Consider the following 22,309-nt stretch of genomic DNA (forward strand, 5'->3'; position numbering starts at 1 on the left):
ACACTTAGATTTTGCAGAAAGTAGATCATTGATTGCTTTTGTGAAAGTAGTTTCAGTGCTATGTTGATGGCGGAAGCTTGATTGCAAAGGGTTGAGAATGGAGTGAGAGAAGAGAAAATGAGACAGGCTGTTGTACCAATTGCTCAAGTAAAATAATAGCAAAAAGGTATACCTGAAAGAGCACTATTTCTTCCCAAAAGAAGAACTCAAATTTCAATTTTCACATGTGGATTTACATGCTCCCTAAATATTTATGGCTCAGAACAGAGAAAGAGAACACAAATACGAGTTAAGAAAGAGAGTCAAATATGAATTAAGTAAAGGAAAGTTCCACAAGAGGGATAGACCCTTATCCTGATGTAAGGAAATGGATAAAATGCTCCTCAATGAGAATAAACACCAATGCATTCCCTTAGGAATACTGCTTACAAGATTCAGATGGGGTATGAGTAGGTAGAAAACCAATGTTTCCCTTAGGTGCCTCAAATCATCCACCTCCTCCCCGTTCACAGCCTTAAATCATCAAGAAAAAGGCACATGAAGTGTAAATCCTTTTAATTAATAGGACAAAAAAACACATGTCCTCAACAAACTAAAAACATAAATATTATAAAGTTTATGCTCGTACCAGACGCCAGAGGTATAAATAACATATCAGTTGGAGTACGGTGTAATGCTTGAGTTGCTCCGTCCAAAATGCCGCCAGCTGAAGATAGATAAACACAGGACAACTCCGACGAAACAACCAACACGTTTCAATCCATGCAGGATCTTTTTCAAGATAGTGGGTTCCGATAGACAAAGCTGTTTAAATAGTACCCATACTTCGGGTATCCCTTCACTTCCATATGGTTTTCAATCTTAGCTCTATACAATATATAGGATGCTTTGTCAGTATTACAGAAGGGTTTAAAATACTCCCCCACTTATGAATTAAATTATTTTGACCTCTTCATAGACATCCAAAAATATGTTAGGAAATTAACTGTAAAAAAATTATTTCTCTCTAATCAAAAAGAGGATATAGATTTGTGTTGGGATGCAGGAAATAGCCCTCTTAAGAGATTTAAGAATAAATCCTTCTTCTTCCCACACCACATCAAGGGCAATTTCATTGAAACATTTACAAAAATGGTGTTGGATGATGTGGACAAACTATATGGAAAAAAGAATTTCCATAAGAAATATAATTTGAGTCACAGAGAAAGAATAGCTTTAAAGGAATTTAAGGAAAATAAAAATATTATAGTAAAACCAGCTGATAAGGGTGGTGGGATTGTGATTATGGATATTGACCAATACAATAATGAGATCCACATGCACAGGAGGAGCATGCACATTTTTTTGCGGACCCCACTCCCTAGCGATTTCTACCCAGTACAGAACAGCCAGGGGCTGTTTGTCATTATGGCAGGGGCACCTGCTCTAGTGCCAGCTTACCTAGTGCTGGTTTTTATAAAATCAGTCAACCCCCGCCCCCCCCCCCCCCGCCTCCCCAATTTTGTAACTACCAACAGTATGCTGGCAGCAAAAGGGTTAATATCTTTAGGAGAGGGGAACCACACGCATTTTCAATAAACAGTATAGACTCTGCGGGTCCGGCGGCTGTAACGCAGTCTCTACAGGAGCTGACAAATACGTATGTACCTGCAGCGTCCTGTGTAGTAGAGTACAGCAGCCTTGCACCCGAATTCAACAGGGCACGTATCTAGAGTACCGCGCTTTGATGAATTTGGGAGTGTGCAAAGCCTAAATATATGCGTATAATACTGAATGTGTGTTGGGCTCACAATGCGTACCTTGATGAATCAGGCCCCATGTGTGCAGACTAGCAAGGTGGGAAGTAGTGAAGGGGAAATAATAGGGGAGAGAGAAATAGGATGATGGAGAGAGAAGAGGAGTTTGGGGAGAAGTGTGGTGAAAGTGATTAAGAGAAAGAAAGAGTGTAAATTGAGTAGGTGCATGATGGAGAGATGTGGATGAATGTGTAGTAGCTATAGTAGGTAATTAGGGAATGAGAAGGAACAATTGATTCAAATTGTGCGGGGAGGAGGTGAAGGGTACTGGCTGGGGTTAATAGATTAGGCAGTTTCTGAAGCTGCATAGGGTCCAGCAGCCAGAGATGGCAACAGCAATCACAAATGAGCTCAGTGGGCAGCTGAACAGATATTGAAACAGCAAAGACAGCTGAGCTCTGTGGGTCCCACAATTGATCAGAGATGTTAGTTCAGTAGATCCTAAAACATCTAACTGTGACTTTTGCCATCAGTATTCAGATATATCCTCATAAATATACACATAAAATTTTTAATGTAGTTTATATATCTTGTTGGTCATTTACTAGTAGGTACAACTGTATAGGACATAGTAGCTTTTATTATTATTATTATTATTATTATTATTATTATTATTATTATTAATAATAATAATAATAATAATAATAATAATGATTTATCCTATTTTGTTTTATTTTGGAATTTCAGGGATGTTGCTCAAGGCATGCAGTATCTGGAGGAAAAACGACTTGTCCATCGGGATTTAGCTGCACGGAACATTCTGGTGGCTGAGAATGGAGAGGCAAAAATCAGTGACTTTGGTCTATCCAAATCTAAGTTCCTACCAGATGACCAAAATAGACTTCCTATCAAGTGGACTGCTCCAGAAGCACTGCACCATAATGTGAGGAACCTATTTTTTCTCTCATTTACAACCCTTGCAACTTCTGGACCCACCCTTCCTTCTTCTGTATAGTATTATAACTAATCTGAGCTATGTTGAAATTATACAATTTAAATTGAAAGAATTGTTTTTTAAATTCCTATTTTTCTGATTAAACTCTCAGAAATTCTCATCTCGGTCAGATGTTTGGAGTTTTGGGATACTGTTATGGGAAATTTTTTCTTATGGACGAGCACCATACCCCAAAATGGTAAGAGATGATTCTTCTCTTATATGACTAAAATGTACAAATCTCTTTTGCAAGTAGCCTCTTTATATTATCTCCTCATCTCTGTTTTGCAGTGTGTGAAAGAGGTGGCTGAGGAGGTTCAGAATGGTTACCGCATGGAGAGCCCTGAAAATTGCCATCATGTTATATACACATTAATGAGGAGCTGCTGGGAAGATGATCCAGGAAAACGTCCTTCATTCAAGAAACTGAAAGAAAGATTGGAGAAGATAATAACAGAACAGTAAAGATATAATATAGACTATCAATTTTACTGGACATTCTAATAAACCTACTTTCCTTTTGTCATGTGTGCTGTATATTATGATGGCTGGTGCCATGCTCTGATATATCTAATCAATATATTAAATAGTATTTTGTTTCCACAGCCTTGAACTATACAACAATTAACCACTTATGTGTGATAACAATAAACAACTGCTTTAATAAGCTTACTAGCAGCGGTGCTTTCAGATGTTATAAAACTGTGCTTGCTTTGCAATTAATAGGGTATGGCTCATAGCAAACTTTATAATTCAGTATTTATAATGTTTGAATCCCCTGGTGGATACAGAATGCCATAAAACAATGATTTTAAGCAATTGTTAGAAGCATGAGCTTTTCTTCCATGAGGCCAATATCTCACCTCAGGCAAAAGAATGTGTGTGTGTGTGTGTGGGAGGGTGGAGAGTGGCAACAGGGAGTGAGGTAAATCTGGCCAGCACTTTCCTCTACTTGTACTGGAGCTGCTCCTCCATAGGTAGACATCAGGAGTACACATGGTAGGACCGTGAGATAACTTATGGCAGGATTACCTCTCCCGCTGCATATCTTGTTGGAGAACTCATCATACGCCATGACAAATGACTGGTTGCCAGATTGACAAATGACTGGTTGCCAGAAACTGAGCCAGACAGGCATTATTTAATGTACAAAAAAGAAATAAAGAAAAGCTCACTTAATTGATTGGGTTTATTTGGTGTTTGATCTTTTCTGTCCTTCCTCTGTGAGGTTACCATGGCAGCTCCTCCGACTAATTTAACGCCTTAAATTAGTCGGAGGAGCTGCCATGGTAACCTCACAGAGGAAGGACAGAAAAGATCAAACACCAAATAAACCCAATCAATTAAGTAAGCTTTTCTTTATTTCTTTTTTGTACATTAAATAATGCCTGTCTGGCTCAGTTTCTTACAACTAGTCATTTGTCAATTTTTTTATACTGAATTAAAGTTCATCCAAATATACTAGATGGAAGATCTAGATAAGACTACTAGATATTAGATACTAGATACAACTACTAATTGAATCCAAATGATAGGAAGCCATGATATTTTGTCTAAGTAATTCATATTGATTTGGTCAAGTAATAAATGGGTTGTTATGGCATAGCTAAAGGCACCCGTGCAAGATGCACGCTTGCTCTCTACTCCCTGGCTGCAACCCACAATGCCCCCTCTTGTCTGGAAATCCTCTTGTCAGTCCACATTGTCTCTTGTTTACCCCCACCCCTCATCCCTTGTTTGTCCTCTTTACTTCCCTTTCTCTCTCCTGTCTGGTTGTTTTCCATTTTGTCTTTTTCCTCCACTCTGAGAATTGATTCTTTGCTTCAGCTCTAGAGCAACAAATTATACAAATATAAAAGATATTCACATTTTTAAATTTCACATGAACAGCGAGTTTTGGTAAAATTTCAAATTTTGTGAAAATCTACTACATTTTCCCAACAAGCCACTCTCTGAATATCAAACAGAGAGAGAGAGAGATGTGATGGTCCTGTGTTGTCTACTCTTGGCTTGAGGTCCAGGTCCTAATTGGCCATATGTGTTTAGTTCATAGCCAGGGGCATATCTAGTAGTTGCTGGGTTCCATAATAAAAACAAATGAAGGTTTTTGCGCCTAGCGACCAACCTGAAGGCCCTCAAGCTGCTCTTCAGAGTATGCACTGGGGCTGGTGCATTCATAGTAGAAACCAGTTTAGGCTTTCGGCTCTATCACTAAACTGAAACTGTATGCTCAAACTGGGTTCCACTCCACATTCACTGGCTGAGAAGAGCAGAGTGGGTGGCTTTCAGAGCAGATATAAAGATATTGCTGGGCCTACCTTCACTGTCACATAGCAGACACATGGGCTGCCACAGCAGTACTGGAACCCCTTGTTAGAGCTAAAACCTTCTGGAGCGCTAGAGTCTCAGGTGCAAAGTATAAGATTTTTCTACACTATTGCTGGGTTGTTTAGTGAAAGATATCAACAACATTTCCTACTTCATCCTATTATGATGATGGTGTCTTGGTTGAGTAATGATAAAGCAGTGGGCTACCTGTCGAAGTATGTCAGGACGTTTAGTGGTTGACCTCTTAAAATTAGCAATCATCTGGGTTTTGGGTGAGGTTTATGTCACACATCCATTGACCCATCATTTGAGTGAGCAAGAAGGTTGATGTCCTATCTGTCTGTTAGGAACCCCTCCAGCCAGTACAGCAAAACCCGGAGTCTGCTCTGAAGTCTGGTGTTCACTGTTGCCCCTAGTGGTGGGGACAGACTTGGCTGCAGACAAACAGAGGGTCGAGAGATGTGTACCGGCTAAGGAGAACCCAGGAATAGAGTGTTATGGCAGACAGCAGCGTGGGGTCCAGACGAGAGTCGTAGCCGGCGGCAGACAACGTATCCAGAGAAAAAACCAAGGTCAGGGGTCACAGGCACAGGTTCAGAATCCAGGGACAGGCGTAAGATCGGGGTCACTAGCAGAGGTTCAGAATCTGGGTTCAGGCAAAAGATCAGGGTCAGAAGCGCAGGTTCAAAGTCCAGGAACAGGCAAAGGTCATACACGGGTAATCAATCTCTGGTTACACACCAAACACAGGAGCAAATAGCAGGCAGCAGTACTGAAACTGGACGCTATAACCGGCAGTGAGGCTCAGTCCTCACTGCCTTGAATAGTCCAAGCAGCCAATCGGGGAAGAGCACTCACAAGTATTCACAGGAGTAGCTTAATGATAGTAGTGCTGGTGCCCAATAGTAATGCAGTGTTCAGTTGCATAATTATAAATGACCCACAGGCAACTGCATCCTAGAGACCTGGATAGCCATGATTGGCTATCACCTAACTAGCCCTGTGCGTGCGCGTCCACCTATAAACCAGCTGGCCGGGCACGGTGACAGGGAGTCTGTAGCGTCCCGGTTACTGCCCACGCAACCGGAACGTGGAAGCCGGAAGTGATGTCCCGGGTTCCGTAGCAACGGCCGGGACATCACCAGAGGGCCCAGGAGACTCGCGGCGGTGCCCGCAGCCGCCGCGATCTCTAACACTGTCAAGTTTAGAAGATCTCCATCAGATCTAAATATTCTCCACAGAAGTGTTACCCACTATTAATAAGGAGAAGTACTCCCACCTTGCTAGTTCATTTAATCATTTTTGTCATTCAAGACACTTACTGGTTAAATTATATTAACTCCTTGAATAAATAGTTCTATAGTCCTATAGTCTCGACATTCCTTTATTGCTACATTGCAACATACAAAATATTGCTGCCTTAAGTGGTCCATATGAGGAATACAGGTATTTCCTGCAAAAAAGGGTAAGTATTTCACTGCTGCATTCAGCAAAACAAATATAACAATGCAAAATAGTCTCTTAACTCACTCCTCTGCATCCTCCAGACCCTGGGGAATCCTGGTATCTCAGTACCCAGTGTCACAATTATGTGAAACAGAATAATCCAAAAACATAAATGGAGGGGTCAGTTTCAGTATACCATAACTAGTGAGTTTACAATATATGCTTAATTGTATTAATATTATTCAAGCATTATCCTGTAACAATCCAATCATATATTTATCATATACTGGCCACACATATATATTGATGGAGATGTATTACCCCAATTATGATATTTATATTCCCAGATTTGTAAGAATATTACTGCCAATTGGAGTGCTAGGACACTTAATAGAACTTAAACCCCTACCTAATAGAAGCAAAGTTCCCCCAATCCAATTCTGGAGGCCTGACACAAAGATGTCTAAACCAGGGGCTTGGCTTGACAGCTGTGGAGGATGAATTTACTTTGAGAGTGTTCCAACTGAGAGTCACTAGTATCCTGTATCTGCAGATCTCTGGGACTTCCCTCCAGTTTGAATTGTGCTAGTCAGTGTGGTCTAAATCACTGGATAAGGCCTACATCTCCAGGTTTCCAGCCTAACAGCTGTTTGGCCTAAACTTCACAGCACTCCTGGCTATAATATCTCACCTACTGCAACTGCCAACTCCCGCTCACTCCCTACTAACCATCCCAGTGTTCTCAATGGCTGAGTTCCCAAAGCTTACTGCGTCCTGCACTTCTCTACTCCCACAAGAGTTATCAGCGCTAAATTCATTTAATCCTCCTCCTCCTCCCCATTTACACTTCAGTTTTGTATCCTGATACCCCTCTCCTGCAATATCATACCAGCAAAATTAAGTTCTCCAGTGGAAAGTGTGAGCAACAAGAGGCTCTCTATAGAAGGATCAAGCCTCCCACCTCTTGATATCTCCATGGACACCACGAAGAGGCCATCGGTTCCTAGGTTATTTACTCATTGGTACATTCTTGTCTACTGTCACGGTCTCAGGCGATAGCAGGTCTTTACAATGCGAATCCTAGGTTCTGCGCAGTTTAGCGCTACACCAACAGGGCGCGGAGTCTAACGAGCAGACGGTGTTCACCAGGAACTGCTGCAAAGCAGTATGGTCTTAGCTGCGTCTTCTCGCAGGTCGCGGCCCCTGCTAGATTACTGAGTGAGACCCTCTTGGAAAGTCAGGAGACCAGCAGGTAGGATAGCAGGTATTTGAATAGAGTGTCAGCTTTGCAGACGAGTAAGGTAGCTGGTACTTGAATAGAGTGTCAGCCTTGCAGACGAGTAGAGTAGCAGGTACTTGAATAGAGTGTCAGCTTTGCAGATGAATAGAGTAGCAGGTACTTGAATGGAGTGATAGCTTTGCAGATGAGTAAAGTAGAATAGTCGGTACCTGAGTGGAGTGTCAACTTTGCAGATGAGTAGAGTAGCAGGTACTTGAATAGAGTGTCAGCTTGCAGACAAGTAAAGTAGAATAGTCGGTACCTGAGTGGAGTGTCAGCTTTGCAGACGAGTAGAGTAGCAGGCATTTGAATAGAGCATCAGCTTTGCAGACGAGTAGGGTAGCTGGTACTTGAATAGAGTGGCAGCCTTGAAGACGAGTAGAGTAGCAGGTACTTAAATGGAGTGTCAGCTTTGCAGACGAGTAAAGTAGAATAGTCGGTACCTGAGGGGAGTGTCAACTTTGCAGACGAGTAGAGTAGCAGGTACTTGAGAAGAGTGTCAGCTTTGCAGACGAGTAGAGTAGCAGGCACTTGAATAGAGTGTCAGCTTTGCAGACGAATAGAGTAGAATAGTCGGTACCTGAGTGGAGTGTCAGCTTTGCAGACGAGTAGAGTAGATAGTCGGTACCAGAGTGGAGTGTCAGCTTTGCAGACGAGTAAAGTAGAATAGTCGGTACCTGAGTGGAGTGTCAGCTTTCCAGACGAGTAGAGTAGATAGTCGGTACCAGAGTGGAGTGTCAGCTTTGCAGACGAGTATAGTAGAGTTTGGAAAAGGGACAGAATCTTGACCTATATAGCACTCCAGGTGTGAAGTAAGTAATCAATTAATACTAATATTTTATTGGTATGCATTAAAAAGGGTATGTATAAGTATACAACCTATATTTAAAAAAGCGAAGTATTTAAAAATAATAGTGTTGAAAAGAGTAGAATTAAAATTAGTTATAACCCTGTGGTGGAGCCAATCATTGAAAAACTAATGGTAGGGAAAGAACTGCCAAGTATAGGTCCCTTTCACATGTATATACAGGATAGATAGGATGAAAAATGGCCAAGGAATGTAAACCAGGTTATAAAATCCTATAGTATGGTAACAGTATTGCTTTCACCAGATACTATTCCTGTTGTATCTATGTGGACTCTAGGTGGCAGCAAAATGTGGAATTCTTCCCTACAATATTACTCCACTGGAGAGTATCTCTTTGCTTTAAAATGTATCTAAATCGTAAACATATTCAGTGCCTGAATTGCTAGGTGTTCCCAGACAGACAAGTCATATGTAGAGTGGCCTTGTTTGTTTGGAAGCCGTGTTATATCTCCTGTTCTCAATCAGATATATGTATTCCCTTGTAACATATGGTAATAGTTTCAAGGAGATCACTCATTCGTACAGTCCTAATAATAGCACATTAGGTGACGTCAAACCCGGAAGTGGGCGGGGCCAATCACGGCGTTGTGCCGCTGCATCTAATCATTCACTGTTAGGGGGAATCTCTTTGTTTATAAGTACACAATAATATTAAGTACGGCGTTTTGCCGCTGAACAAATGTGGCGTCTTGTCGCTGCACTAAACAATCTATTACTAGGGAGAATCCCTTTGCCTACAAGTATATAATAATATCAACCACGGCGCTTTGCCGTTGTACTGTCAGGGTGAATTCTCTGTTTATAAGTATACACGAGTGTTACAAGAGTAATAACCATCTCAAGACTGACAAGGCAATAATATGGGTAATTTTGGTGTTCTCCGAGTTAAAAGGATAATGAAATCTTTGAGTATATGCTAATAAAGCAAACTATATGGAGACATCAATGCAGACAGCTAAATAAGATAAAACAAACTGAATATGTGTATGAGTGGTCTTTTTACAATCAATACTGTAATAAACTTGGACCATACCTTGCGCAGCCCTAAGCTATATTATTAGGACTGTACGAATGAGTGATCTCCTTAAAACTATTACCATATGTTGCAAGGGAATACATATATCTGATTGAGAACAGGAGATATAACACGGCTTCCAAACAAACAAGGCCACTCCACATATGACTTGTCTGTCTGGGAACACCTAGCAATTCAGGCACTGTATATGTTTACGATTTAGATACATTTTAAAGCAAAGAGATACTCTCCAGTGGAGTAATATTGTAGGGAAGAATTCCACATTTTGCTGCCACCTAGAGTCCACATAGATACAACAGGAATAGTATCTGGTGAAAGCAATACTGTTACCATACTATAGGATTTTATAACCTGGTTTACATTCCTTGGCCATTTTTCATCTTATCTATCCTGTATATACATGTGAAAGGGACCTATATTTGGCAGTTCTTTCCCTACCATTAGTATTTCAATGATTGGCTCCACCACAGGGTTATAACTAATTTTAATACTACTCTTTTCAACACTATTATTTTTAAATACTTTGCTTTTTTAAATATAGGTTGTATACTTATACATACCCTTTTTAATGCATACCAATAAAATATTAATATTAATTGATTACTTACTTCACACCTGGAGTGCTATATAGGTCAAGATTCTGTCCCTTTTCCAAACCTATATGTTATATATATATGACCTTAGCACCCCCTCACATAATAAAGTTAATGTAAGAGTGAGGTTGGTTGTTATCTAGTGTGGAGCGGTTTTTCCTTTTTCCCCCATTTTCCCTGCTCTTCCCTTTGAGATTACAGAGTATAGTAGAGTAGCAGGTACTTGAATGGAGTGTTAGCTTTGCAGACGAGTAAAGAAGAATAGTCGGTACCTGAGTGGAGTGTCAGCTTTGCAGATGAGTAGAGTAGCAGGTACTTGAATAGAGTGTCAGCTTGCAGACGAGTAAAGTAGAATAGTCGGTACCTGAGTGGAGTGTCATCTTCGTAGACGAGTAGAGTAGCAGGTACTTGAATAGAGTGTCAGCTTTGCAGATGAGTAGAGTAGCAGGTACTTAAATGGAGTGTCAGCTTTGCAGACGAGTAAAGTAGAATAGTCGGTACCTGAGTGGAGTGTCAGCTTTAAAGACGAGTAGAGTAGCAGGTACTTGAATAGAGTGTCAGCTATGCAGATGAGTCTAGTAGCAGGTACTTGAATAGAGTGTCAGCTTTGCAGACGAGTAGAGTAGATAGTCGGTACCTGAGTTGAGTGTCAGCTTTGCAGACGAGTAGAGCAGATAGTCAGCACCAGAGTGGAGTGTCAGCTATGCAGATGAGTCTAGAAGCAGGTACTTGAATAGAGTGTCAGCTTTGCAGACGAGTAGAGTAGATAGTCTGTACTTGAATGGAGTGTCAGCTTTGCAGACGAGTAGAGTAGCAGGTACTTGAATAGAGTGTCAGCTTTGCAGACGAGTTTAGTAGCAGGTAATTGAATAGAGTGTCAGCTTTGCAGACGAATAGAGTAGAATAGTCTGTACCTCGGTGGAGTGTCAGCTTTGCAGACGAGTAGAGTAGCAGGTACTTGAATGGAGTGTCAGCTTTGCAGACGAGTAAAGTAGAATATTCAGTACCTGAGTGGAGTGTCAGCTTTGCAGACGAATAGAGTAGCAGGTACTTGAATGGAGTGTCAGCTTTGCAGACGAGTAAAGTAGAATATTCAGTACCTGAGTGGAGTGTCAGCTTTGCAGACGAGTAGAGTAGATAGTCGGTACCTAAGTGGAGTGTCAGCTTTGCAGACGAGTAGAGACAGAGTAGCCACGTCTTAGGCACCCAAAGGCAACTGAGGAACAGGCACTCAGTGAATGGAGGAAGTGCCTTTTGTATTTGGAGCCAAAATTGCCTTGCCAATAGGTTTTATAAATCTCGGGTCTGCGCATGCGCAGACCCGAATCCAAGATGGCGGCGCCCGGGACCGAGCGCAGCACCAGAGCAAGGTAAGATATCCAGGGGTCAGGTGGTCTGCCCGATACCCTGGCAAGTGACACCTACTTTTAATAACTTTTTTCTGATAGATCCTGGAAGGGAGTTCCAGAGATATGTGTGGAGCCGTGATCTCTCTGTTCGCAAAATTATGGGCCCAACACCCACTGCGCCAATTTACAACAAGATAAGGTGTGATCCAGGAAGGCGGGCTACTATTTACATGCACTCCTATATTCCACAATCTGTCATTTGCCTCATCAGACTCCATGTCCTCCTCTAGTCCCATATCAATCCCTGGTGAAGGCCACTAAAGTTCCCACTGGGTGCAGGGTAATTCGCTAGTAATTATTTTCTTCACATGATAAAAGTTTTGGGGAGGTTCTCTCATAGGCTTCAATCTAGACCCACATTCACAATGACTGCCCATTCAGATATCACATCATGTTTTTGGTCAAATTTTGATTATCTAGTTCAGTTTGTAATGCTTTTTATTATTATAATCTTTTATTTATAAGGCACCACATAAGGGCCGCAGCTCTGTACATGACATATACAAAAAACAGTGATCCATAACAAATTACATGAACCATGAAGAACAAAATGCAAAGACCAGACGTTCTTTTTTTTAACTAAATTTTTATTGTTTTTTACAAGGCACAAAGGTGAATAACAATAAGTCATTGGTTACATAGATACATGAACATTGAACAGTTTTAAAAACCAGACATTCTTAAGAAATAAATATAGAGATGATTAATGCAGATCAAATTATTTACGGGACAGTGAGTGATGGTAGTGACCAGTGTGAAGTAGTTTCTAAAAATCTTTTCTATTTGTTTATCATCATTAGTGAATTCAGAAACAAATACCCATTCAAAATTCTTGGAATGATTCCTCTCTTTATCCATATTTGTGGTAAGAAAGGTTTTTCTATCCAATTGGAGAGCAACTTCTTCTGCCTTCTTTAAACTTTCTTCACTATAGCCTTTTTCTAAAAAAGACCCCTTCACTTCTCCAATTTGAGCCTTAAAAACCTCATCCTCAGACTAATTTCTCCTTTCTCCTTTTTTCATTTGCCCTAATGGGATATTTTCTAACCACGTATGATGATGATTACTATTCCAGGCTATCCCAGGCTGTTATGTGCATGGAAGTTTGGTACGGGTGATATATACAAGAGTCTTTTTATGAACAATTTTAAGCTGATTGTGTTTTATTCATTTTTAAATAATTAAAAAGTTGTATTGAGTTAATGCACGAGATCTTTCTTCTGGTGTTGTTTTTCTTTGCAACATGTTTAATGTCTGAGGTTGGAGGTGGATTTCTATGATTCAGAAGGAGGAGGGGAAACAGAAATTAAATCTTGAGAAGCGTTTGTTGGAGCATTTACTCATCAGCATATACCCTAAGGGGTTGAAAGTGAGAAGAACATGGGTTTCGAAGTTTGCTGTTTAGGAACAACCAGATTTCATATAGCGGTGGTGGATATTGTTATTTGCCCTTGTTGTTACATATTACGCTATGTTTGCCATTATATATTTTTTGTATGTACACATGAACCCTGTTTGAAAGTGAAACAAGACCCATGTAGAAGAGAAAATCTCTTTGTCGTGAAGGGGTCTGTTTATGTGATCATCTTATTTTGCAGAGATGGAAGCGCAAGTGTATGTATCATTTTGTTTGTAGTATTGAAGTTTCTGAATATTAGTGGAGATTTTAAGTTACATACTTTACTAAGGCTGCATGCCATAGTAAAGCACCTAATAGAACCAATAATCATGATTTTCCAAGCTAAGGTCATTAGTGACTTTAGTGAGGGCAGTTTCGGTGGAGTAGTGGGAGCAAAAGACTGATTGGAGTGAGCCAAGGAGTGATGAGAAGATAAAATAGGAAGTGAGACAGCTTAAGACAACCCATTCGAGAAGTTTGGAGGCAACAGGAAGAAAGGAGATAGGGCGATAATTATAGAGAGAGGAAAGGTCAAGGATTAGTTTTTTGAGTGTAAGGGAGATGAGAACATGTTCAAAGGAGGAGGTGGGAGGGGGTGGTGTCATGTGGGCAGGTGGAGGGGGGTGAGGAGGAGAGAAGGGTGCAGATTTCATCCGCAGATACCTCAGTGAAAGAAGAGAAGGAGGGTAGGTTAGGAGGAGGAGGGGACAGAGATAGCATCCACAGAGGAGGGTGGGAGGCGGAACAAAGTAGGTAGGGAAGGGGGGAGCGGGAGGGGCAAGAAGGGACTGATGGAAGGAGATGTCATGACGTATTGAATTTTTAGGTGAAGTGGGTAGCACAGTCTATAGCAGAGAGCGATGAGGGGATTGGTAGTGGGACTGGGGGAGGGAAGAGTAGGGAGTTGAAGGTGGCAAAAAGGTGATGGAGGTTGGAGGATTGGGAGGAAATGAGAGCCTTAATGAAGTATTGTTTAGAGAGTGATAGGAAGAACTGTAAGCGGTCAGTATGAATTTGAAATGAAGGAATATAGCATGAGTGTGTGACTTTCTTCAGATCCGTTCTGCACTATGGGAGCATTTCTGAAGAGAGCGGGTACGCTTGGAGTGCCACAGTTGAGGCGGGAACCGATGAAGCTTGATGGTGATTGCTGTGGTGACAGACCAAGATCAGTGGTAAGGGTGTTATTATAGAAGGAGACGGCCTCATTGGGGCAAGATAGAGTGGTTATGGGGAGAGGAATTTGACCAGGGAGGAGGGGAACGTGGTAGGATCAATGGTGTCAAGGTTACGCCTGGTTAGAGTAAGTTTAGTGGCTGGGGAAGGTGAGAGGGGTGGAGAGATGCTAAAAGAGAGTATATGGTGGTCAGAGAGAGGGAATGATGAATTGTTGAGGTCGGAGATAGTACTGAGGTGTGAGGAAACCAGGTTAAGGAAATGGCCAGTTCAGTGGGAGGGAGAAGTAGTCCATTGTGAGAAACCAAGTGAGGAGGAGAGGGAGAAAAGTTTGGAAGCAGCGGGGTCTTAGGGATTGTCTATGGGAATATTAAGGAGAGAAAATGAGGGAGCCAGGTGGCAAAGTGATCAAGGAATTGAGAGATAGGAACAGGAGGATGGTATATAGCACCAACATGGAGGTTAGCTTTGTGGAAGAGGCAGATGAAGTACAGCTCAATGGAGGAGAAAGAGAGCTGGGGTTCAGAGGGAAGAACCCGGAAAGAGCAGCAGGGGGACAGAAGTATACCACAGCTTGCTGGTCACCAGGTCTGGGAGAAGATGAAACCCCCAAAAGAGAGAGCAGCAGGATAGTGTCCCCAGGGGATAGCCAGGTTTCAGTGATGGCGAGCAGGTTGACAGATCTAGAAATAAAGAGATCATGGATAGAGGTCAATTTGTTACAGACTGACCAAAGACCAGAGGATAGAGGAAGACAGGGAAGAGGACAGATGGGAATTAGGTTGTTGGGGTTGCTGGAATGCAAGGGTACAATTTTGAGTGATGGGAGTGATAGGGAGAGAAGGTTGGAATTGGCTGAAAAAAAGAACTAGGAAGTAACTCGTCAGGGGGCCAGGGCCAGGTGGAAGGGGAGTAACAGGTGGGAGAGGAGTGGAGATGGGGCTGATTTGGAGGCGTGTGGATGGGAGAGGGAGAATCATGAGAAGGGATGAGTGATGTGAAGGAATATATTTCGGGGGTTGGAGAAGAGAGAGGGGGTAGGTAGGAACAGTAGGAAGCAGAGAGAAGAGCAGAAAAAGGCATTAAATTGTAAGAGGGCGAGGGGGGAATGGGAGTAGAGAGGGAAATTTGGGGGAGTGAACAGTCAATCAAATCAGGGGCTGAGGAGCAGACAAGAGAAGACAGGAGAGAGATAGGGAGGAGAACAGGATAGAAAAGGGGGAGGGAGGAGAAGGGAGAATATTAGAATTTTGGACAAGGGACATAGAGGAATAGGAGGAGAAGACAGAAGAAAGAGGAGTTAATCAAAATAATGCTAGAGATAAGCGTGAAGTAGACAACTGAATGCATGACAGAAAGAAGGAAAGAGAGGTTAGAAGTGAGGTGAGGTAAAGGTGATAAAGGTGATTAAGGAAAAAGTGAGTGAAAGGAGAGATTGCAGAGGCAACAGGAAGAAATGAGGGAATGGGATCAGTAAGGGAATGGAGATAAACTAGGTCAGTATAGATGATGGGCGGGTGATTAAAACACAGTTAGATTTTACAGTGACTTTTGGCAGGAGTGGAGAGGGCCTATATACAACATAAGACAAAATGGAAGGTGCAATAAGGAGGCTGAATATGATCACTAGAAAAAGGAAAACTGTGAAGCAGTTAGAGAGTCATAGTAAGTGAAGCAGCAAGTGTACTTTGAAGGTGGGAATACAAGCAACCACATAAATGAAGGGTGAGAAACAGTTGAGCAGGGAGTGTCCAGACAGTGCATGAGGTGAAGGATAACAACACTTACAGTTAACTGTTGAATGCTGTCCTCATGTAGCTGTGTTTCCAGATAGAATGTTCCCCTCCTGTTCTACTCTTGTTTAAATCTTGCTATGCTATTTAAATTTGTCTATGTGAGAGCTAGGACCAACGTTGCTAGGTTGCATTCCCAGATGGGGGGCAATGCCTTGGCGACATCATCAGGCAACACACCAATAACACGACGCCCAGCCATAGCACTGCCCCCTGTATCCGGGCAGGCTTTTCAAACAGCAGAAGGAGTGAAAACAAAGGCACAGTTTGTTATGGGACACAGGCAGAGACACAGAGTAACAGAAGCAGCAGAAGCAACAGCTGCAGCACACAGAGGAGACTCCAGAAGTGTTTTCCTGCAGAGGAAGGGAAAACAAGCAGCAAGGAGTGCCCTACAAGCAACAGCCACATGGAATGGAAGAAGACTTTAAAGCCAGTCTACAGGGAAGAGCAGCCGCAGAAGGACTTTCCGTGACCAGGAAGACACAGGTAAGTGCTTTTTGCCTGTGTGTGTGCCACAGTGTAGTCCCCAGCCTCCACACCTAGCCCGCATCCCTAGCCTCCTAACTCTTAGGCCGGCCATCCATCCTCTCCCTTAAGCTTAGTCCTAGGTCTCTCCCAGCCCAGGCAGCAGCTAGTCCTCTTCCAGCCCCAGGCAGTAGCTAGGCCGCTCCCAGTCCCAGACAGCAGCTAGGCCTCTCCCAGGCCCAAGCAGCAGCTAGGCCTCACCCAGCCCCAGGCATCGCTAGGCCACCGGACTGTATCACCTACCCTGGTAACAGCTGAGTAGACTACCCCTAGCGTAACGCCCGTAGTGAGTGTATCTAATCCCCGTATTGTGTTTATATGCCATATTGTGACTGTATACTGTATCTCTAATTGTTCTTTTGTTGCATTGTTGCTGTGTGGTGCATCTCTTGTTTGCGAATCACATGCAAAAGATAGTTGTCAGGGTTGGTGTGCGAACGAGCGAGTTTAGAAGAGTAGCAGCAGTTAGGATAGGGACAGCTGTGTTCTGTTTACAGGCATTGGTTGTCAGACAAGGGCATTAGAAGACCCCCACGAGTGAGAACCCTCTGGAGCAGCAGGGACCGAGGGAGTTGCCGTAGTGGACCAGCTTCTGTAAGTATAGTCCGGCAAGGGCTGTTCCCCGTGGGGTACTCACCTTGCGGAACTGCCCTACCCATATTTCATGCTACCCCCTTTATAGCAAAACGAGTGCCCAGTATACGAGACGAGGGGCCCTCTCCCCTGTTGCACTCAGGTACTCCGACATTCCCCTTCCCCCTTCTGCGCAGACGCCGTTGAGGAGAGAGGAGGTGGTCACGTAGAGTGGCGCGGTTGCGTAGGGATGTTTGAGCTATATTTTTAAATTTGTGAGACATTTGAGGAACATCACCTGAAGAAGAAGAAGAGACAAGCCACAAATTAGTATTAGTATTTATGTGGGCTTTTTTTGGGCTATGAATTTTTTATTTGATTTATTCAATTTGATTTGATTTTTAACATTTTGTTTTAGATTTATGGTATAGCGCCCACTGATGCATATCACAAATTTGTATATTTATGATTCGCTGTAAATTGTTGCACATCCTGAATTTGGCCAGACAGAGGTGCCAGGGGAGCAGAGAGATCCTTCTCGTTTGGCTGCTGAAAACTGTGATGCTTTAACCAAAATGTCACACTATAAGTTTATGCTAACAAGCTGCAGCTCAGCCTGTTTTCAATATTTCCACCAATTGCCTAACTGATTTTCAGAAATGCTCCTACAGGTCCTCTGATGGGTGAGTCATAGGTCTGAACAACTGTGCTGAAGAGAATAAACCATCCCATGACTCTCCTGCAAGAACCTTTAGATTTCCTACTGCTTTCTCCAGGAGATCAACTAGACTCTGCATGTTCAAGTTATTTTACAAGTCTGCCACTGCTAACTCAGTCAGCAGGTTCTAATTATATATCCAGTGATTCTCATTCCCGGACTGAGGCTGTCAGACCAATGCCAGATTAAGGGCCACATGGGCCTGGGACTGAAAATTATAAAGGGCCTATTGGGAGAAGTGCCACCCCACTGGAGGTGTGGTAAGTAATATGCGGGTGTGGCCAGCTTTGTGTGGGTGTGGCCAGCACCATGGAGGGCATAGCTTGAACTTCCATCCAGCCACCTACATCTCCCTCTCATCTTCCCTTATATAAAGAGTGCAACACTAACTGGTCCACACAACTTGTATGTAAAGTTGAAATATGTCCCAGCTGTCCCTCATACTGGGACCAGGTCCTGGCTAATCAGGATAGTCCTCTAAAATCAGGACTATCCTGATGGAATCGGAACAGTTGAGAGATAAAGGTCTTTTTTTTATTGACCATTGAAGACAGAAATACAAATAATTGTTGATTATTTTTATTTATACAGTGATTTAACAGAAGTATGCACGAAAAATGCAAATTTTCAGTTTTTTAACATTGAACAAAGTACAGGGTGCTGAAAAATTAGGAAAAATAAATAACAAATAAAACTGGGATCTATGTATAAATATATATAAATTCCATAGACAAAAAACCTTATGGTTTAACATGTCCGATTATGGTTCCTTACACACCATCTAAAATGCAAGAAAACTATTGAAACTCTTCCACTCAAGCTCCAAAAAGCAATGAAATTACGACGATTAAGGCAGAAGCCTTAATGGTCGTGTTCCTTGAGCAATACAGACATGGTATGCCATCACATCCTGCCGATTCAGCACTATCATGTAGTGAGATTGCTGTCACTCACAAAATGGTGGATCTGCTAATTCACAGATTTGTGTGTTCACTGGAATACACACATGCAGTACTATTACACTTTATTAGTTTAGCTTTATCATAGTTTAGGGCCTGGGTGTCTTAGAAAGAGACAGTAAAGCAACTTCATAAAAAATGTGAACTACAAAATAACAATAGAGTTAAATTAAATTTACGTATAAGCCTCTACTTAGTTTGGTTTTCAGTAAGCAATGTCTGACATTACATTCTTTCACAACCCCTAAGCTAACTTTTAAGGATACGTACCTGGATACCCCCTCCTGAATTTTCTTCTGCATACTGGCAGAGCAGAGAACTGGTGCAGCTCCCTCTGAATCAGTCCAAGCCTGTTTGCTACAGCAAACAGGCATGGACAAATCAATGCAAACCACTAATTGAACAAAATAAAACAGATCTCCCTTTACTTTATATGCAAAATTACATAGATACGAACATCACATAGAATCCAATGTTGGTAAACACACAGAAGCAGACACCACAGAATAGATCAATAGATCATCATCATGTATTTATATAGTGCCAACATATTCCATAGCACTTTACAATGGTGATAAACACAGTAATAAAGAAACTGTTCAGAAAGGTTAATAATAATAAGTTAACTAATACATACTGCACAGCAGGTACCACAGAACAAGAGCTGCACCGCAGAGCAGTTTTAAATTTAAAATGGAATCTGCAGTAACCATCTTCTACCACGCTCTAACTATTCAACTTTCATACGAGAGCAGTGTCAGTGATAAAACTAGTAGGGCCCCTATCTGCAAAACACAAACCAGCATCCCTCTAGCTGCAAAATATGGCTAATTCCTCTAACTCAAAGACAAAATCTCTTACCACAAGAACTCAGACATATTTGTACTCTCAAGTAAAGCCATTCAGAATAAACCCAGCACATAACCCTTATTTGACATACACAATACTATGAATTACCATGAAATCTCCATCTTTAAAATAGGGCATATTTTACCAACTTGTAAAAAAAACCTATAACTTTCTTAAATAGGTCAACCATCAAGCACTACACAGTCACTATAGCTTTCTAACAAAATAAACACCTAGGTGTATATTTACTAAACTGCAAGTTTGAAAAAGTGGAGATGTTGCCTATAGCAATCAGATTCTAGCTGTCATTTTTTAAAATGTACTAAATAGATAACTAGAGTCTGATTGGTTGCTATAGGCAACATTTTCACTTTTTCAAACCCGCAATTTAGTAAATATACCCCCTTCATATAAACTAAAACCATGAAATGTAAAATGTACTTTGTGCCCCTATAGTACTTTTTTAAACTTTTAAAACAATATTTACCTCTATAAATATTAAACTATTTGATATATAATAAATGTTGATGATGATGAACCATTACATCATTAAATTAACATTACAACATCCAAAAAAATAAAAGCTTTAGAATTTTAATATAACAATTGCCACCACAAATATAATTATCCTTACAGCCATGTTCTATTGATAACCTATAAATCTCCAACTCACAGTTAAGATACATTGAAAAGGTATAAACCAAGGATTCATATTTTATAAAACTAGAAAACTGCAATCTCACTTTAAAATTAGTTTGTTTAAATAATCAACTCTTACAATAAATAATGCTTACATGCAAACAATCCACCACAGTCATAAACTTACATTTCTTTTTAATAACTAGAATTTACTATCATAAAGTAATTTAAATATTTTGCTATAAACTATAATATTTTACGATTTAAACTTTTTTTTAGGACTCAATCAATATTTTTTATAAAATCAGTCTATTTTATTTTAATTGTGTATATATACATTTTCTTTACTTCAAAAAATAATCAAACAATTTAGCAACTACTATTAGACAGGTAAATTAAGAAATCTTTCTAACAGTATATTTTTATCATCTATTTTATTTTTTAAATACAGCAATGTGAGATTACATGATCTTATATTTACTACATACATTTCCTCTATATTTTTTTTTAAACTGTTTATTGTACAGGGATTTCCAAATGTACATACATTTTCAAATGAATCACTAGAGTACTGTACAAATACATTTTCATTTTTTCTGTTGCAAGAAAGAGAAAGGAATGGGAACATTTGATAAAACAAAATATAATGAAAATAAAAATAGGAAGGGGAAGGGAGAAAGAAAAAGGACATAAGGTACATCCTTAAACCCCAACACTCCTATATTGTAACACTTTGTCTAAGCATTTTCACAAAATGTATGACCTTAAAAACTAAAATCTGATTGGTTGCTATAGGCAACATCTCCACTTTTCAAACCCACCGGAAAACTCTCAGCTTAATACATTTACCCCCAAGTGGTGTCTTCAAAAATTTGCATAATTTGGGTTTACATACGTGACTCTAAAGTTTCAATGTACACGCAACATTTGGCATGAAACCTCTCCACGCCTTTTTCCAAATCCGAAAATGTGGCCCGCCTATCAAAGTACAGAGTTTCCAATAATTCCAACTTGACTTCTGTAACCGTTGGGAATACACCTGTAGCTCATTTACCCAATATAACACTTTGAACATAGCCCCGTTTCTGTCTCAATCAGATATTTCTTCTGAGTCTGCAACTCATATGCCCTATTTATTGTTTTATATGCACTTCTTAAGTCTAGCCTTCATAATTTGTGCTGTATGTGCCAACTCCTTTTTTAGAGATCTCAACTTTGCAATGTCCCGCACCCAAGACTCCCAGTTGTTAGATCAATCTAATAGATAAATTATTATTGGTTCAGTTTGGAGTATAAATATCTAATTCTAAACTTATGCATATAATGTAGAGTCTTGAATTGGTGTTACTAATTTTTGCTTACTTGAAATATAATGACGAACCTGTGAGTGTATCTCTTGCAATTGCTGAAAAGTAACCATTGCCCCTCGTGGATAGAAAACATCTTTCACTAACAGTATACCCTTTTCTTTCCATACTTTATACATTTGGTTGGTCAGTGAAGGGATAAATTCTGAGTTTCCCCACAATGGGAGATATTTAGTAAATTTTGGGTTACCAATCAATTTTTTACTAATTGCTTGCCATGCCGTATATGTGTCCTTAAATAATATATTTTGTAACATATTAGCCGGTATGTCGCCTTTTAGCATATTACATTGTATATTTAATTCAATTTCTCAAAGACTAAAACATATGCATCCATAAGTTCTTTTGGTAATTTTTTTTTCATAGTAATTTTTTTATCATTACATACAAACCAACCATCTGAATGTTTTAACCAAACAATATAATGGACAGAATGTATTGAATTTCCTTTATGAAAAATAATGTCATGTGTTTTATAAAATACCTTATTGAAAGTAATCAAATTTGAATGGAATTTGTTTATTTTCACCATTCTTTTGTTCTCTGAATGATGAATAAAAGGACAAATTAATACAAAAAAACATATATAAGTGTCCTTTCAAGAAATACTGACCTAATA

The 22,309-nt window shown here is 40.6% G+C and overlaps 1 protein-coding gene across 8 annotated transcripts in view; it reads left to right on the top strand.

Moving 5' to 3' along the window:
* The window catches only part of MATK (megakaryocyte-associated tyrosine kinase), a 308,995-nt gene extending 305,380 nt beyond the window's left edge, over positions 1-3,615 (top strand). For 5 of the 8 annotated variants that reach the window (XM_075204809.1, XM_075204810.1, XM_075204808.1 and 2 more), the window contains 3 exons: positions 2,484-2,679; positions 2,843-2,929; positions 3,022-3,612. In XM_075204809.1, coding sequence (XP_075060910.1) covers positions 2,484-2,679; positions 2,843-2,929; positions 3,022-3,195 — 457 coding nt within the window. In that variant the 3' untranslated portion in view covers positions 3,196-3,612. Of the gene's footprint in view, positions 1-2,483; positions 2,680-2,842; positions 2,930-3,021 lie in introns of all 8 variants that reach the window. The other 3 variants (XM_075204805.1, XM_075204806.1, XM_075204813.1) reach the window with 2 other exon arrangements.
* The last annotated feature ends 18,694 nt before the right edge of the window (positions 3,616-22,309 follow it).

Source organism: Mixophyes fleayi, chromosome 1 (genome assembly GCF_038048845.1).
Source record: "Mixophyes fleayi isolate aMixFle1 chromosome 1, aMixFle1.hap1, whole genome shotgun sequence".
Lineage (NCBI taxonomy): Eukaryota > Metazoa > Chordata > Amphibia > Anura > Limnodynastidae > Mixophyes > Mixophyes fleayi.